The 19,112-nt window shown below is 41.6% G+C and overlaps 1 protein-coding gene across 9 annotated transcripts in view; it reads left to right on the top strand.

Annotated features, from left to right (window-relative positions):
• The window catches only part of FMNL2 (formin like 2), a 239,960-nt gene that overhangs the window by 89,068 nt on the left and 131,780 nt on the right, over positions 1 to 19,112 (top strand). The window contains exon 1 of one of the 9 annotated variants that reach the window (XM_039335438.1): positions 11,411 to 11,467. The exons of the other annotated variants lie outside the window; for them this stretch is intronic. Coding sequence (XP_039191372.1) covers positions 11,426 to 11,467 — 42 coding nt within the window. The 5' untranslated portion in view covers positions 11,411 to 11,425. Of the gene's footprint in view, positions 1 to 11,410; positions 11,468 to 19,112 lie in introns of those variants that run through there. 9 annotated transcript variants of the gene reach the window in all.

The following is a 19,112-nucleotide window of genomic DNA, read 5'->3' as shown; positions in this document are numbered from 1 at the left end:
GAGAATCAACTTGTCATGGTCATTTGCTTTAGTTTCCCCCCATAGCCTAACATTTTCCACACCCTTGGGAGTGGTGCCAAATCCTGACTTCATAGATCATTGGAAATTATTTCTGCCTTGTTTTGACACTGGAGCTATACAGATTAAGATTGCTCCTATTGTACCTCCTATACCAGTGGTGGCAAACCTATGGCACGGGTGCCAGAGGTGGCACTCAGAGCCCTCTCTGTGGGCACACATGCCATTGCCCAGCCTCGCCTCCCCGTGACCCCCTCCTCTCCAGCTGCCCCCCTGAAGGAGAGTCGCCCTCGAGGGTGGCCCACACGGAGCAGTGCAGCCAAGGACATGGCAGCCAGGCAGCGTAGACAAGACTCTGCCCTCACACCCCATCATGCACAGTTGATGCTGCAGGGCGTGGGCAGAGGGTGTGGCTGCCATAGCGCTGCTGGGCTGCCTGGGCGATCTGCGGCAGGCCCTGGAGGCGGTGAGTGGTCCTGTGGGTAGGTGGGGCGGGGGATGGGGGGGCAGAGTGAGGGCGGGGCAGGGGTTGGGAGCAGGGGCGGGGCCAGTTTTTGGGCACTCGGTCTCTAAAAAGTTCACCATCACTGTCCTATACTGAGGCAAATGTAAAATGCCTGAAGTTGGAACATTCTGCTTCTTTCTGTCAACCCTTCAATTATACCTCTGGGCCTGGTTTAACATTAGCAACATTTATACTTGAATTATGTGTCTATTAACCGGCACTTTCAAAATGCCTTTTATTCCTCTGACTTTAATTTTGTAGCAATTATTTTCTTCCTGGCTGAACTTTTGTCTTAATTTTTCTTTCTCCTCTCTCTCTCTCTCTCTCTCTCTCCTGTCAAATCAGCATGGTTTCCAAGATGCGCGTCCACATAGGGCGGAATTATTCTGTGCATGATTTACATTAATTAAATTTATTTAATTAATTATATTGCTGTTCATAAACAGCTCAAAGTGGTGAACATAACTAATATTCCTTCCTCTATTTTCCCCACAACAACAACAACCCTGTGAGTTGGGCTGAGAAAGAGTGACATGCCCAAGGTCACCCAGTTACCTTTCATGGCTACTGTTGGATTAAAACTGTTGGAGTCAAACTCATGGTTTCTAGCCTGGTGCCTTAGTTACTAGGCCAGGGGTCCATTGGCTGAGGAATTCTGGGAGTTGAAGTCCACAAGTCATAAAAGGGCCACGTTTGAAGACCTCTGTACCAGGCCAAACTGGCTCCGTATTGTGAAAGTTCACTGATAGCGCACAATGGGTGTTAAACCTAGATCTGCCTTCTTCTCATCCACCGCACATGCTGTCGTATTAGACTGGCAAACTAAACTAACTTTGCTTTTTAAAAAATGTATTCAATTTGCACTTAATTTGCACAGTTATTATTCCTGCTAAACAGAACATTTTATGTTCAGTACATTTTTTCTTTCCATTTTGTCTTTCAGTGTGACAATAAATGTATATGTCAGGGAAATTGTTTTGCAACACAGTATGCTGTCTCTTGCCAAAATGTAGAGAATGAATGCCATTTGATTTTTTATTTATTTTTTTTTAAAAAGTGAATCACAACAAAATGAAAAAGGATTTGGATAGGAAATAACAGAAACTGCAAAAGAAAAGGACCATATCTGTTCTTTTTTTATGAAGGACACTGCCTAATCATTTCCAGATTCTTCCTGTTGACAGTCTTAGCATTAAAACCACAGTTGAGGATGCTTCTATTTAGGCTTCTCTAATCTGATGTCCTCCAGATGTGTTGGACCATAGACTCACTGTCATCTAATACATGTGAAAAATGGAGGTGACAAATTGGGAGTATGCAAACTTTCTAGATTTATTGAATGGCAAGTTCTGCTATCTTCAACCTGGAGGGAAAATGACTTTGTATATTCCAAACGTACACCAGAATCAAGAAACCTCAGTGAAAACATCTTAAGTTCCCTTTTTAAAAACAGGCATATTATCCCCTCATCTTTTGCTCATGTGATTTAAAAAAAAATAGTAGGAAATTTCTCAATTGTTGCAGGGTGGGCCTGATCACGCCTCAGAGTCTGGAAGTAGTTGCTGGATGGCTGTGTTTGCATAACTACCTTGCAATCTTTTGCAAGGTTGTGGTTAAGGTGTTAGATTAAAAACCAGAAGATTGTGAGTTCTAGTCCATTCTTAGACATGAAATTTGATAGGGTAACTTTGGGGCAGATAATTTTTCTTAGCTCAAGAATCCCACAAGAATCTGGATGAGGGGAATATTGGAGGAGGGAGCATTATGCAAAGAGCCTTGAAGTGTACAACATAAAGATGGGAGATAAATTTAATAATTAAAGACTAATCCAAAAAGTCTCCAGGTGAGAGATGGGGAAAGCTTCCTTTCACCAATCAGTGTAACTTGGGCATTTTCTAAAGCATTAAACTGGACCTTCTAACACATGCTATTTTAGTTGAGGAGTGGTTTAATTGGAATTACATACAATTGGGATCAGGTCCTATTTCCACAAAAATCACTTCACTTTCAGCCTTTTCTCTCCCTCTCTTTCAGCCAGTTTAGTCTGTGGAAATATTGGGCTCCTTCTCCCCCCCCTTTTTTTGTCAGATTGTAAAGACAGGCATTTTATAGCTAGCTTCTCAATATACCCCTGCGGAGGGAAATTAGCAAAGTGGAAGAGTTCCCATTTGTACTAAAATATTCTATTTCTGCCCCATTTTAAAAGCAGGCGTCTCATAATTTTCATTAGTATTTATTGAAGATCCAAACAATAAAATGACCTCATTTTCACAGAAAGGAAAGCTAATGAGAAACGAGGGCTATAAAATAATAATTAAAAGTTCCTTCTACAAAGGTTCACTTTTTCTCCTTGGAGGTCACAGTTCATCTAGTCCAGCGCCCAGATTTTATATGCAAGGTCAGATGGTCTTGGAGCTTTCAAAGTGAAAAAGCCCAGCGAGTAACATCAGTCTAAGTTTATTTTAGGAGGCATAGCTGTTTTCTTCACTCAGAGATTATTAATTATTTCTCTGTCTAGAAATTGCTAATGCTAGATTAGAAAATCCTAGAAAATGCAATGTACCAGATACAGAGAAGTTGCTCCTATAAGTATAATAAACCATGCCAGGCAATGATCATGGGACTATTGACCAATGATCATAAGCTTCTGCATGCTTTTCTTTTCTACTTTATATTTTTCTCTTTCTCTGTTTTTTTTTGCCTGATTCATTCATATAGTGACAGGCTATATTCTGTATTTCCAGTACCAGAATCTGAACCTCCATCTTCCATATTACATGCTATATGTGCATATTACTTTGGTTAATAATAGTTGGATAAATAGAAGAATATAGACGTTTGGATTCATCCAAAGTGATTTAGATAGAGTCTGGCTATAATCAGAATCAGATCTGCACACATATAATTGGACACAAAACTGGGAACTGGAATGGATTGATAGGGCTTGGTTCTGATTGGTAGGGTATAGTACGGGTTCCGATAGAAGAGCCTGCACTGACTATTGTGATGAGAAATTGTTAACTGTGTATAATTTAGCAGACATAAATTCATAGTTTTCTCATTTAAGTGCCACATATTTGTCATTTTAAAGTAAGATTTATATCACGGCCATCCAATCTTTTGGCTTGCCTAGACCGCATCGAATGAAGAGGAATCGTCTTGGGCCGCATCGCATAGGAAATGTATAACATGTAGGTAGTCCTCAGCTTACAACCACAACTGAACCCAAAATTTCCATTACTAAGCGAGACCGTTATTAAGTGAATTTTGCCCCATTTTATGACCTTTCTTGTGACATTTGCTAAGTGAATTATTGCAGTTGTGAAGTGAGCGACATGTTTGTCAAGTGCATCTGGCTAGCCCATTGAATTTGCTTGTCAGAAGGTCACAAAAGGTGATCACACGACCCTGGGACACTGAATCATCATAAATACATGCCAGTTGTGAAGTGTCTGAATTTTGATCACATGACCATGGGGGGGGGGAGGGATGTATCAGGGTATCCGCTGTCGTCCGGAAATAAAGAGACAGGAACGCTGGTACACACTGAACTCGTCAAAAGCTTTATTCTTCTGATGAAACAAAGTTAGCACTAGGAGTGGCTTTCTCCCAGTGCTCTATAAAGGTTTGCCACGCCCTGTATCCCCGCCCCCAACCCCAAACCAACATCTGCCCGAGCCAGATAAAGGTCCCACCCTCTCCCTGTGTTCTCCCTTTTCCCCACTGGACTCCACCTCCGTGCTCCCCACACCGCGCAGCCAGTCCCTGCGTGCAGCCGCCAAGCTCCGCCTGCTCGGAGGCTTGACATGATGCTGCAACGGTTGTAAGTGTGAAAAACAGTCATAGGTCACTTTTTCCAGAACTCTTATAACTTCGAACAGTTGCTAAACGAATGGCTGTTAAGTTGAGGACCACTTGCACCCGTTTTTGAAAAATAAATTAGAGCCACCTCCACTAATTTGCATTGAGGACTTTGAAATAGGGAAATGTGTGTTGTAAGAATACTTGAGCTCATTCAAGCTTTCTCTAGTGGTGTGTTTTGGATGCTTATGGGCTAGACTGGTTGACTACGCTGCTGCTAAGTAATCATCGATAAAGTTGAAGTACCATTCCAGGAATGCCCAGAAGCTGTAAAAGAAGAGTCATACCAGGCGGTGCCTTTCATCATGGAGTACAAACCAATGGTGCTGTGAGCTGATGTACCTTCCGCTTTCTGAAATCTGTATGTTCGTTCTGCAGTCAGGCCTTGCCCAGGAAAGTGTCTCTGTATCTTCTCCTCCCTTTCTGATCTGCTGTGGGATGATTCAGTCAAGACTTGAGACATCACACCACAGCTATTATTACTAAACCTCTTTTGGTTTGGAAAGAAAGTCATGGAAACGACAGGCCTTTGTAGGAGCCAGACCGAAATCCTATGTCGTATTTCAGTAGTGGTTGCTGATATGTCTGAGTGTCTGGGTGGGGTTTTATGTTTATGAATGAGGACTTGGCATCTTACTTGCAGTCATTAATTGTGAATAAAGTTTCTAGGCAAGGTAGAACATGATTATTTAGAAGATAATCCCTGATGTGGAAGATGGTATATGATTTAGCATCCATTTTTTTAAAATGAGAATCGCAGTTTCCCAAGTGTATTGTGGGGTTGAAGCAAGAGTTTAAAAAATATCTCTCTCTCTTTCTCTCTCTCTCTCTCTCTCTCCCCCTCCCTCCCTCCCCCCTCCCTCTCTGACATTCTTACCTTCACCTCTCTTATGCTGGTCTCATCTACCATTCCTTTATTTCTGCTGGGAAAAACAGATAATTGTTCTTCTAAGGCAGGGGTCTCCAAACTTGACAACTTGTTAAGATTTGTGGACTTCAACTCCGAAATTCTGGGAGTTTACGCTCTCAAATCTTAAAGTTGCCAAGTTTGGAGACCCCTGTTCTAAGATATCTGGTATATAAGAAAATGATTTTTTTGTGTGTCCTTCTTTCCTTATGGCAACTTTATATCTTATTTTATTTTGTCAGTGCTGTCTTCTTGGAAATGATGAGAAAGAGAAGTGAGAAGCTGCCATTGAGGAAGGACCTATCTCTGCAAGGTTAGGTTGTAGAGTGAAAGGTTGTATAGTGAAAGGTGTACTTTGGGGCAGTGATAGCAGCAAGGGGACATCAGTACCGCTCTTCCCTTTGTTCTCTCTCTCAGATGAGAACAACACCCTCTCTTGAAATGTATCCTTGCCAGAGACCACCCCACATGCTTACTGGCTCAAAGGGACTTTGAATTTGGACTTCCTATCTCCAGACTCATCCCTGTGGCTGTTTATTTTAAACCCTGAATAAGTTAAAGTAGTCACAAAATTGGATAAAATAAAAAGATAATCTAGCTCAGCCCACTGTACTGAGAAAGGATTTCCTGTGCCTGAATTGTGCCTGCCAAAAATCTCTCTTGCTTGATCTTTAACACTGATAAGAAAAGAGCTTCAGCACAGTTCCCAGAGAAGATTGCTCCATAGCCCATGACACAATACTCCACGGTATCAAAACCAGTTCCAAGTGCTGTGGTGCTGCCATTGAATAGAACCCTTTTAAAATATATTCCATTGCAACTTAATATTTGCTGAACGCGACTAGCTGTGAAACAGTGTAAAGTATTTTCATTCTATTTTCATCTGGATTCCAATCAAACTTTATAAAACAATGGTCAAAGATAGTGTTTCATCCCCAAACTACCCAGAGAGCTAAAAGGTTTGTGGCTAGCCACAGTTCGCAGTACTTGGCCAACAAGCATTTTATGCATGTTCTTGTTGTAGAAGTTTGAAGCAAAGTGAAGTAGACTTGCATTAGATGAAACAATCTCTACAAAGCTTATTCCACAAAATCTTAGTTAATCTTTGAGGTGCCACAAGTGTGTGTGTGTGTGTGTGTGTTGGGAGGGGACGCGGATAAATGCCCTAAAATAACTCAAAAGTGCAGCTGTTGCAATCATTTCTTTCGTTATTAATCCTGTTCATTTATTTAATTTGTTCTTCCTCTTAGTTGTTTAGCATGATATATCTAATTCCTGTTCCACTCATTTATCCTGGCACAGTCTTGTGAGGCAGTCTTACAATGAGAGATAGTAACCAGCTTAAGCTGGATAACCCAAATATTTTACCGTGGTCCTGTTATTTATGTGTGTGCTTGTGTGTCCTGTGAACAGCTAATCTCTTTTTGAAAGTAATGTATGAAATGAAAGTAATGTTCATACATCTCAAATTCTCATTATCTTTAAAACAGGGTGGTGTTGTGCGGCACCCTCTTGTGCTTTGAATTTCAGGGATGGGACCCAAGACGTATAACATAACCATAAATTTCCTGAATATTAAGATACATGTATTTTAGTGAAATAATGTCAACCTTTTTCTAATGTTTAGGGCAGGGGTAGGCAACCTCGGCTCTTTTATGACTCGTGGACTTCAACTCCCAGAATTCCTGAGCCAGCCATGCTGAGGGGAAGGGAGAGATTTCCAAGCTGGGCCATGCTGGCTCAGGAATTCTGGCAGTTGAAGTCCACCAATCATAAAAGAGCCAAGGTTGCCTACCCCTGGTCTAGGGCAGTGGTTCTTAACCTGGGTGATATTGCCCCCCAGGGGGCGATTTCATTTTTCAGGGGGGCGATGGAACAAAAAGAGGCAACGCAGGGGCGAAGGAATGAAAAGGGGGCGATATGGGGTGATGGAGCGAGAAGTTTCGGGGACACTTTTGAGCCTTCCCCTGCAACTCTGAGTCTCCTCCGCCATTTGCAGAGAGATAGAGACAGAGAGAGGCACTTGTGTTTCTCTCTCTCTCTCTCTCTCTCTCTCTCTCTCTCTCTCTCTCATGCGGATTTGCCCCCTCGCAGGTCTCCTGATTGGCCCTGTGCCCGGGTGCCTTGCTCCCTGGGAGAAGCGCAGCCAGGAAGTGCCTTTCCTTGGCTGGCCCCGTCCGAGGTGCACGTGGCCAGGGAACCGCGTGGGGAAGCCCTGGGATCCCCGCTGGGAGCAGCCCGCCAGAGTCTCAACTGAGCAGGCCAGACTTCCCGCAAGCCACGGCCCCGAGGGAGAGCAGCCCCTGCGATCCCCAGTCGCGGGACCATTGGCCCAGCTGGCCAGAAAGGCACACCGGAGTCCCGGCTGCTTTGTCGGTGAAGAATGTGAGGTGAGCAGAAGATGGGGGGGGGGGAGAGAAAGGGAGGGAGGAGGCATTTTCCAACCAGCAGCAGAAGAGCCAATTTCCAATTTTGAACCAATCAGTGGTTCCGTGTCCAGTTCTCACTGTTATAGATAGATAGATAGATAGATAGATAGATAGATAGATAGATAGATAGATAGATAGATAGATATTAAAGGTAAAAAAGGATATATGCAATGTTATCTTCATTTTAGATGTCAAAAGGGTTTTGCGGCTCCCAGTGTTTTGTTTTTGGTGGGAAACGGGTCCAAGTGCCTCTTTGAGTGTTTTGGGTTGCTTACCCCTGCTCTACCCATACAGTGGCATGCCATTGGCCAGAATGGGCAGTGATGGAGGGGGGAGTGCTTCTTTCGAAACATCGCATGCTGTTTTGTGTGTCTCTTTGTATTGTACTTTTTTAGTGTGTACTCCAGTTTGATATTATATTTTCTTTGTGTCTTTTTAATCTTTTTTACAGTGTGCGTGACTATATATACTTTCCTTGAATCTTAATTTAGCTTCAGAGTTTTTGTCTTGAAATTCTTAGTTCCTGCATTGCGGTTCATTCGTATGCCCTTTTTATATTTCTTTTTGCATCTTAAGTTTCACTTGTAATTCAGTCATTAAATGTTACTGTTTTTCTTTTCGGGCATTTCACTTTCTTGCAATTGAATTTTGTTTTCAGTGGTAATTACATTTAAGTGTCTTGACTAAATAAGATAATAATGTAATATATGTATCACAAAATTTGGGAATAAAGTGACGGGTGGCATCAAAATTTTTCACACAGTTGAGATATGGGAAAAAGACTGGAAATAAATTATTTGCATCATATGTCCTGATGACAATTTTAAAGAAAACAAAAAAGTGTTTTCATAAATTGAAGAATTATTTCCTATGTTGTGATTGAGAGGTTATGTTGGGGGAGGGGGGCGATGACAACCTCCTCATTGGCTCAAGGGGGCAATTTGTTCAAAAAGGTTAAGAACCACTGGTCTAGGGAATCAGTCTGAGAGCACTTTTTATATCTGTCTTACATCTGTTTAAACTAGGAATGAATGCTTATTTGCAAATTAATACCATGTGTGAAGATATGAGAAAAATAATGCATTGGCTTACTTAATAAAAATATATTGCTATACATTTTCCCATACTGTCATACATTTACTTATTAAAATTATTATGGATGTGTAACATTACAATAAGTATATATTGTACTTTTTTCAAAACAATTAAATATATGCATAATTTTATGATTATCAATACAATTCATATTTTTCTTGCCTAAGTGAGAATTTTAATTTAGGTGTGTCCCTGAAAACAGAATTATGATTTTGGAGTTACATCTTCTTTTCGATTTTAAACTGACATTATTGAATTTTATTTTATTTATTATTTATTGTTATGCATACACATTATCATATTTGGGGGGAAGTAAAAATTGAAAATAATGACTTACCTCTATGTCATCTAGGGTGGACTCTTCATCTTTCCATATGAGGTTGTGACTATTTCACACACATTGGTGACTTGTCACTTGGGTAATTGCCAGTTCTCAAGGGATGACTTGAAAGTGTGAAAGATCATACTCTACAAGTATAACTTCATTAGCATCACAGCATATCAAATGCCCTTTTTCCCACCCAGAAGAATCAGCTCACAGTGCAACTGTGAAGAGAAGCTGGTACAGGTGGTCCTCGACTTACAAACAGTTCATTTAGTGACCATTCAAAATTACAATGGCACTGAAAAAAAGTGACATATGACCGTTTTTCACAGTTACAGCCTTTGCGGCATCCCCATGATCATGTGGTCAAAATTCAGATACTTGGCAACTGGTTCATACTTATGACCATTGCTGTGTCCCAACGTCATGTGATCACCTTTTGCAAACTTCTGACAAGTAAAGTCCGTGGGGAAGTCAGATTCACTTAACAACCAGGTTACTAACTTATCAACTGCCACGATTCACTTAACATCTGAGGCAAGAAAGGTCATAAAATGGGGCAAAGCTCTCTTAACAAATGTCTCACTTGACAAGAGAAATTTTGGGCTCCACCGTGGCCATAAGCCGAGGACTTACTTGTATTTTGTGGGCTGATGGGGCCTGTTTGTGGAATCTAAGAGTGGTTTTGTAGGAGAGCATCAACACTCGTAAGGGCAACGGTTCTGACAATTCACAATTGCTATTCTGATCTTCAGTTTAAAAGGGAAGAGGACATTCCTGTTCACATAACAGTGTCGTTTTACTTCATGACTTTGCAAAATGGGCTTCATTTGTGATACAACGCAATATATATATCAGAAAACATATATATATATATATATATATATATATATATATATATATATATATATGTAGGTCTTTGGTTGTTCGGGTTTTCTCCCGCGTAAAATTGGAAGTGTCTTGGCGACGTTTCGACGAAGTCCCATTCGTCATCTTCAGGCTGGTGTTTTCAGCTTCAGCTTCGTGCTTCGTGCTGCTCGAAGCACGAAGCTGAAAACACCAGCCTGAAGATGACGAATGGGACTTCGTTGAAACGTCGCCAAGACACTTCCAATTTTACGCGGGAGAAAACCCGAACAACCAAAGACCTACATACAAATACCTGCGAAAACCTCAGAAAACATATATATATATATATATATATATATATATATATATATATACACACACACACATACATACATACATACACATACATACTTTAATTAAAGTATTTTACTATATTAAAAGGTTGCCAAGCTTTTAATATAGTTAAAAGTTAAAAATAAAGTTAAAGTATTTTAACTTTAAACTCTCCTGGTGAACGCGCTTTATTCATTCCATTTATAATTATGCCCGGGAGTCGCATTTTCACCATCATTATTGAATATATACATATATATATATATACACATACATACATACATACACACACACACACACATACACACACATACATACATACATTATTACATTTTAATATCATCTACTGTACTAAATTTTAATTGTGTGCTGAAGAATCCTTATCAGCATTTACACTCTTCCCAAGCAGCTGGTGGTTGCCCTGTAGCACTGGTAAAATAACCACTTGGGAGGAATATTTGACAAGTGTACAATGAAGGCAACAGATGCTTTGCCACATGACACTTGAGGGGACAGTTTTGTTGCCTGCCTGTCTGGCGACCTCTTTTAGCAATAAAAAGATGTTTCCTTGAAATAGTGGGAAGCCCTGGTTTGATTAACAGGAGTACCATTAGGAGTCAATAATTTGGCAGTTTCAGCTTTTATGTTTGTGTGGTTAGAGCAGGAGTAGAGAAAACATTACCACCAAATTACATTACTGTTCAGTGATAAAAATGAAACAGCACAGCTGTGATAGTTAAAGTTAAATAATAATAGTTAAAGCCCTTATATGTGTTTGAGGGCATTCCTTGTTTATTTGCGGATCAGTTCGGTGTAAATTGAAAAGCTATAAAAAGTTCCATGTTGATTTTTATTTATTTTTTAATGCTAGTTTCTCTTGCCTCTAGAATTGCACAAGTTGCGTGTTGAATCAGTGTCATTACATTTACATATTGTATTTTCCACCAATTTTTGCATTGCCAAAACTTCATAGGAAATAAAAGTCCATTTAATCTAATCCAAGAAAAGCATGGGATATCATTTTCAGAATATTAATATCAGGAAACATTCCAACCATTTGGACTACAAAGAACAACAACATCAGCAAGAAATACTGGTTGCTAATGGCAAATGCAGACCACTTCCATAATTCTGCCAAGAAAATGGTATGGTTTATTTCTTACTTTTTCCATTCTCCTCGACCCACCTTCCCAAAATTTCACAAGTAACCAGTGGAATCTGGATCTTCCTTAGAATTATTTATTATCTGATAGTTTAATGTGCGCTCACTTTTAACTGACTGTAAATAATTGCTTAGAAAATCTTAAGGCAGGGATAGGCAGTTTGATTCTAGGCTAACTATATATTCCTAAAACTTTTGCATTTGTTCGGTTGTTTGTAAGCTTCAACTGGGCACAGTGGTGCAACTGGCATTTTTGAATTAACATACCCCAAAAGGGGGGCTAACTTATACAAAATCCGGAAACTGTGACTCCTGTGGGATTGAAATTTGGCAAAGTTGTGGCCACTTCACTGCTGCTGTGTTGCTGCTCTAAGCTCTGTGAGCATCAGTTCCAACCCTCCATAACAGGAAGGAAAATCAGTGGGAAAGACAGCAGGAAATCGGAAGTTGCTGTTGCTCCCACTGCTTCCCCCCCTGTGTTTAGGTAAGGAAATATCTCTGAAGTGATGATCCAATGGATCACAGGTTGTTTAAGACTGCTAAAATACCCCACCACCCATATTGGTATTTGTAGTGATATCCACCTGGAGTGCTAATCCTGCCTTACAATTTCTGGAAGACAAAGGTCTCTCTCTCTCATCTCTTTCTCTGCAGTTAACATTATCACTTTAATCTCTCTTTGGCTAAGAAAATGTTATAAACACTGTTATTAATTGTGTTTTATATTTTGACTGCAGCTAAGAGGCTAATTTTTAGGGAGTTTTTAAAAAATCTTTTCAGTTTGCTCTAGTTTACCAACATCTCTCATTATAGTATTCAAGTCACAAAAAAGAAAGGAGTACTGAGGAGAAAATTTTGGTTTTGAAAAATTTGTAAGAAAAAAAAAAGTATATCTGTGTTTGGCAAACTTAACACAGTATTTTTGTTTATCATCCAACAAAATCTCCCATTGCTGCCATCCCTATCTTGCTTACTACCCATTTCATTTTTCTACAGTGGGGTTTTCCAAGTCCTAACTGACTATCCATAGTAGTTTCCTGATGGTGTGCGAATATGTTTGAAAAGCTCAGCTGTTGCTAATGAAATGCCCGAGTTGTGAAAAGGATTATGTGTGCTAATGACTTCTCTTTCACAAACAATTGGACGACTTTATGTAAGTAGGCGCTAATCAGTGTCAATAAGATTTGCTGCAGAAAATGGAAGAGGAAGTGTCTTAGCCTGTAGGCTCCAGAGAGGCTCAGTTGAATGCAGTGCCTGGATGGAGAAATTTACTGCAAAGGCTCCTGTGTGACTAAGGAACATGAGGCCAAAGTTTCTCTGAAGAAAGTCAAGAACGGGGCTCAGTTGGGCTGCAAAGAATGGGGCCACCTAAGAATAATTTCTGGTCCATTGTTCTCAGTAATAGGAGCTTCCTTTGTTATTGTATGCTGGACTGCCCAGTCTGGATAGTGATTGTACAATGAAAATATTGCAGGACGGTTGAAAATAGTTCTCCAGTCCATGACAAGGACTTAGTGGAAGGAAAGAAAAAAACCAATAGTTGCTTGATTTGCAAATATGGAATTAGGTTCCAGGGTGAAGAGGTTTGCAAGTGTGCTGAGCTACATTTTAGCTATTGGCTTATTCATTTAATTTAGTCACTTGCAACCATTCTGCTGCCTATTCTCACAACTCGAGCAACTACTGTACAGATAAACCTCAATTTACAGCTATTTATTTAGTGACTCTTCAAAGTGACAACGGCACTGAAAACAGTGGCTTGTGAACATTTTTCACACTTATGACTATTGCAGAATTCCCATAGTCACATGATCAAAATTCAGGCTCAATTGTGATCATAAATCGAGAACTACCAGTATTGTGAATGTGACCAAAGAGAGAAACAAGCACTAAAAAGAGTTACAGATAGCTTGGAGCCCAGGGTTAAGTATAATTATATAAATTTTAATAAACATAACAATGTTTATGCATGCAGCTTTTGATGGGGAATTAATAATCCTGTATGCCAGTTCACTACCATGTTTCCCCGGAAGTAAGACCCGGTCTTACTTTCTTTTGGGTTCTGAAATAAGCACTAGGGCTTACTTTTGAGGTAAGGCTTACTTTTACTTGTACCAGAAGGCCATGGGACAGGGCCTGTGCATGGGGTGAAGACATGGAGACCAGGCGGCGAGCATGGTGGCGGACCAAGTACTGGTGCAGGTGGGCAGGGTGGGTCATGTGCCCTTCCCATGCCAGGCCAGCCCCTGCAGCTCTGGGATGACCTTGTTGGGCGGCAGTGGGAAGGGCACCAAGGTGGAGGTGGCCAGGCTGATGGCCTGGCCAGAATGGGGGGCCTTTGTCCTGGGGATCTGGGGAAGCCGCCTTCCTGGCCTGACCAGGCCTGCCTGAGAGGTGAGCAGGGAGGTGGCAACCCAGGACCAAAATGGCAGGTGGAGTGCCGGAGGCTCGGGGAGGAAGCAGGCGTCCTGCTGTCAGCCCCATGCCGGTTGTCCCTTACCCGCCAGAACCAGAATGCCGCCGCATTTACCATAAATAGATGTCAGTCTTCCCTCCGGCAGACCTGGGCAGCTGCGGGACAGAGATGGGCCCGTTTCAGCATCTTGCCACCTGCTTTGCAGCTCCATCGCAGTTTTCTGCTGTGGAGCCGGAGAGCTTGCCACACCACCACCCAGATGCCCTCACTTCCCCCAGAAATTGCATGTCTTTGCTTACCTGACTTCCAGCCCCGTCCCGTTTCTCCTTCACGCTTCTTCGCTATTATGTGCAGGGAAACAAAAGAAGTTTGTGGGGGGGGGGAAGGTCAATCAGTCAATTCCAACTTTGCGAGATTTTTTTTGTGGAACAAGCAGGGCAGCAGTAAGGGACTGGTATACCATTGGCATGTGGGTCAGACGGGGATCCGCCAAGCCTCATGGCAGCAGCATTGGCGGGCGCAACACACGATGCAGCAAACGGCTGCGGCTGGCCAAAACCGGCGGGGGAACAAGCCGGGCGGCATGAAAGGCAACGATAAGGTATACTGTAGGTTAATAGGGCATGTGGGACAGATCCCCCCTCTCCCTCCGGCTTTGCCTCATCGCAGAGGCACCGGCAGCCTGTATGCAGGGTCTTAAGTAGGGCTTACTTTTGGGGAAGGGCTAACTTTCGGGGATTTGTCAGCACCATCCTGTAGTTTTCAAACAGTCCGTTCAATTCATTTAACTTAATGGAATGCAAGGCACAATCTCCAACTTGAGAAATATAAATCAGTATTGGAGCTCTTTGTGCTGCCCCCATGGTAAGTGGAGGTTGCTTAAATTAAGATTGAATAAACATAGGTGTGCTGCAACTCAAGTTTTATAATCTCCCCTTCCTGTAGTTGCCCCTCCTTCTTCCATCCGTCTAACCACTCCTGGAGTAGGTAATGGGAATAATCTTTCAATCACCTGGCATCCATTGCTTTGCATTGGTTGAGCATCTCCTTGTTCTCTTATCTCCTTGCTGTTATTCTTTTGGTTCTGTGAATCTAAAAATAGCATTCATTGCTTCTCAAAATTGGATGGAGGAGGTCTCCTGGAATTACAGTTGCTCATTTGGGCACGCTCAAACATTTACATGTGTACCGTAGTTGCTAATCTGTAACGTTGGCATTCCTCGTAATGATGTAAGGCAGTGTTTCCCAAACTTGACAATTTTAAGGCATGAGGACTTCAACTCCCAGAATTCCACAGCCAGCAACGCTGGCTGTGGAATTCGGGGAGTTGAAGTCCACATGCCTTAAAATTGTCAAGTTTGGGAAACACTGATGTAAGGTAAACTCTCCTTGTTCTCTTCTTTGCTTTTACCAAGGGTTGAAATCTAGAAATTTAGGCAGTCATGCCATCTGGAAATGTGCTTATGTTGCTGAATGATGCTGATTAGTCGGCCACTGGATTTGGGCTGGTGCCACAGAGGCGGCTGCCGCTTGCTGTCTGTTCAAAAGAGCCTTATAGCACAGGCTAACCTTCCTCAATTTTTTCAGTAGCACGAAGCATTTTTGCACGGCTGTTCTTCTTTTTTACCTTCCCTCTGTATTATTAACCAGGGAGATTTGTGCTAGCCACAGACATAGTGAGAGGCCAAATATTTTACAGTAAATTAGGGGGAGGGAGTGTTGTATAGTTAAACTGTGGTGCAGCTTTTCCCAAATGACAGGCACTTCCAGAGGTGTTTATCTATGAATTCCAGCACCAGCAGCTATCAAAACACCCAGTTGGAGGTGTTCGAATATGGAATAGTTCTAGACCATTGCTTTTCAGACCAGTTTTAGTCTGTGCTTTTCCTCTCTGTGCTTGGCTTCTTCTCACTGCTTTGTGACTTTTACATTTCAAATAGTCAACTGTAATGAGCAACAATGCCACGCCAAGAGATTAAAAAAAAGCTGAAAAATTAATTTGGAATGACCAGCTTTATTGCAAATCTCTTAGTCACAAAAGGGTCTAAGGAAAACTTCACTGGTTAACATGTTAACCCAGGGGTGTCACTCAATTTCATTGAGGGCCGCATCAGCTTTGCAGTTGCCCTTGAGGGGGTGTGTGTGGCCAGGGTGGGTGTGGCCTACTGGGTGGGCGTGGCCAGCTCATTCACGTCAAGGGTGCCTGTTGGGGCCTGGGCAGGAGTGGGACAGATCTGAGGGTCTCTGGCAGAAGGGGGTGGGACCAGGACAGAGCCCATCAAGCTGGATATGTGAAGTAGGTGAGGGCCATTTGCTGGCCATTTCCAGGCAATGGTGCATTTCTTCATTCCTCACAAAGGGTGATACCTCCCCAGCATGCACCCAGGGGGCGGGGCCGATGCGGCAAGGGCTGATTCCTCGCTATTTCCAGACGGCCTTGTGGAGCTAAGACTGAATGCGTTTCAGCATAGATGGCCACTACAAAATTGTACATTGGCTCCCGGCCGGCCTGGGCCAGGGCCAAGGCAGTGGGGGCCGTTCCCTCACTGTTTCCAAGATGGCTTTGCAGGCCACATGAAACCACTTCGCGGGCCGCATCCGGCCCCTGGGCCTTGTGTTTGACATGTCTGTGTTAACCAGTAACAATTTGATTTGGACTTAACATAATGTGTGAACTAGGTAATTGTAGAATATGATTAACATGATTAATCAAATTGCCTAGAATAAATTCGGCGTGCCTAATTATTGTAATTCTTATTCATTTTCTATATAAGCTTCGTGGCATCCACACCTTGTTTCCTTTGCTGTTAGGGAAATTGCTGTTTTAATTTAAAGGGCTATACATAATAACGCCCTTTCATGGGATCCTTTTTTAAAAATTCATCTTGAAAATACTTGGAAATTGATGTCCCTGCTATATGTTTCTTTTCAGAGAATACCGTACATTACTCCTCATCCATTCCAGCTCAATAACATACTGAGGGCAAACAAATTGGAAAACTGAATTGCTGAATTTCTAGTTCACCTGATTTCTTTTATTTTCTTTTCGCTACTTCTGGCTGCTGTTCCAGACACTAATATTCATTCAGATATTCATTGCAGAAAAATCTTTAGTGTTTTTCTTTTTGCTCTGGATCCCATTCTGACCGTTTCAAATAGAGGTCTGGAGAAGACATAGCATCTCTCAAAGATGGGCTGGGGAAATGGGGCTGGAGAGGATTGAGAAAAACATCCATTTTGGAGATGAAGTCACCCCAAAAGGACTGAACTGCAGCATTGGAAATTGTGGATGTTGTAGTTTCAATCTGTTCGAAAAGCTAATTTACAGCTGTCCTCTCCAAGATTACCCACTTCTTGTTGGTGGTCTCTCTGTTTTTTCTAATGGACTTCAATATAATTTGTGTTATTGTCATAGCAGCCTTGCCCTTAGACCTGGCTATAATGCGGTGAGGATCTTTACTCACCTTGATGAAGAGGACATTTTTTGACCCTAAATTTAACCTGCTTGCTTGTGTATATTCAGAATTGTGGATACAACTGTTCTTTGACTTCAGTGAACACTTACAGCTGTTAATATAATGGAAGTCCTATTTATAAGGGGAGTGATTTTTTTCCTACTACTTGATCATGTCTGATTCGCAAGTCCCTGCAGTTTTCTTGGCAAGGTTTTGCAGAAGTGATTTGTCCCACTGCCTCTTTCCGAGGGCAGAGAGAAAGTGACTAATTGTAAAAGAGGAAGTGATGGAACCCGAGGTAAAAAAGGGATCAGCCTAGAATCCCTATACAGCAGGAGTGTCAAACTCGCAACGTCACGTGACATGTCACGACCTATCGTGATCTTTTTGCATTGCCGGCAACGGGGTGGGGATGGTTTTGCTATGATGCAAGCGGCCTGTGGGCTGGCAGTCTGACACCCCTGCTATATAGCCACAAATGGACTAAGTTCAACCTTTCTTGAATTCCATGGATCATTATCTAACCCCAATAGCGTGCTAACTATTAATTGAGAATATTTATTTATTTTATTTATTTAGGAAGTTTATATGGCAGCCTACTTGCTTACAGCGACTCTAGGTGGCTTATAAGTCATGAAAACCCAATATAGAAAATAAAATAAAAATTAAAAATAATGACCCCAGCCCCACACCTATGTTAGAATCCTATGCATAGGCTTTTTAGGAGTAATCAGTTTAATTGGACCTTCATGTGTGGCTGTTTTGCACCTGACTCTTGCCCAAGGTCACCCAACTGGCCTTGTTCCTAAGGCGGGACTAGAACTGTCTCCCATTTTCTAGACTGGGGCCTTAACCACTACATCAGTGTTTCTCAACCTTGACAATTTTAAGGCATGTGGACTTCAACTCCCAGAATTCCACAGCCAGCATTGCTGGCTATGGAATTCTGGGAGTTGAAGTCCACATGCCTTAAAATTGTCAAGGTTGAGAAACACTGTACTACATCAAATTGGCTTTTGTAAAGGGAAGTTTAGTGACAGACAACTGTGTTTCCCTTTGTGACTTTTTCTCAGAGCTTTTGCTAGCTTCTGCAGCTATTTTCATTCTGGGTCATACTTTACTCTTCAGTGAGGAGCTGATGAACTGCTTAACCTAATTTCCATCTGAGGGATTTAATTCTCAATTGGAGGAGCTAGGAAACTTGATTTAACAGAGATGTCTTTTCTTTAGCAGCTCTGAAGAATGGTGATTTCTGTACTTCCCAAGGGACTTTCTCATTAGGGGAAAAGAAACACTCTCACACACTGAATGAAACTCTTGCCTGGTTTCGTAGCTTGGGACATAGTTTAACAACAAATGTCTGGGTTTTTTTTCCCCAAATGAACATTTCTTACTGAATTCAAATTCTTAAAATAGTTTCCAGGTTTCCCCTTTTTTCATATTTAAACATTCCAACATTCAGTTTTTAAACTAACCAAGAGCCTTTTTAACACATCCTCTTTATCTATATTTAGACTCCTAGAGTAAAATCTTCCGCTTCCAACAGACATTAGGTTTTAATGACTTTTTATTTTATTTTAGTCTGGCTTTGTAAAATGTTTCAATATGTATATATTTTACTGCTATCTTTGCTGCTGGATATGTTTTTAATAAAATGCTTCAAGGGCAATTATCCCTCAAACTGTATATGATGAACTGACTAATATAAAATAATTCAAGGAATTCATAAAGAAATATTTACAGAATGTGAGATTTTA

Source organism: Crotalus tigris, unplaced genomic scaffold (assembly GCF_016545835.1).
Source record: "Crotalus tigris isolate CLP2741 ecotype Arizona unplaced genomic scaffold, ASM1654583v1 scf7180000017641.3106099, whole genome shotgun sequence".
Taxonomy (NCBI): Eukaryota; Metazoa; Chordata; class Lepidosauria; order Squamata; family Viperidae; genus Crotalus; species Crotalus tigris.
Note: the sequence above shows the minus strand (reverse complement) of the source record. Positions and strands in the feature narration are given on the sequence as shown.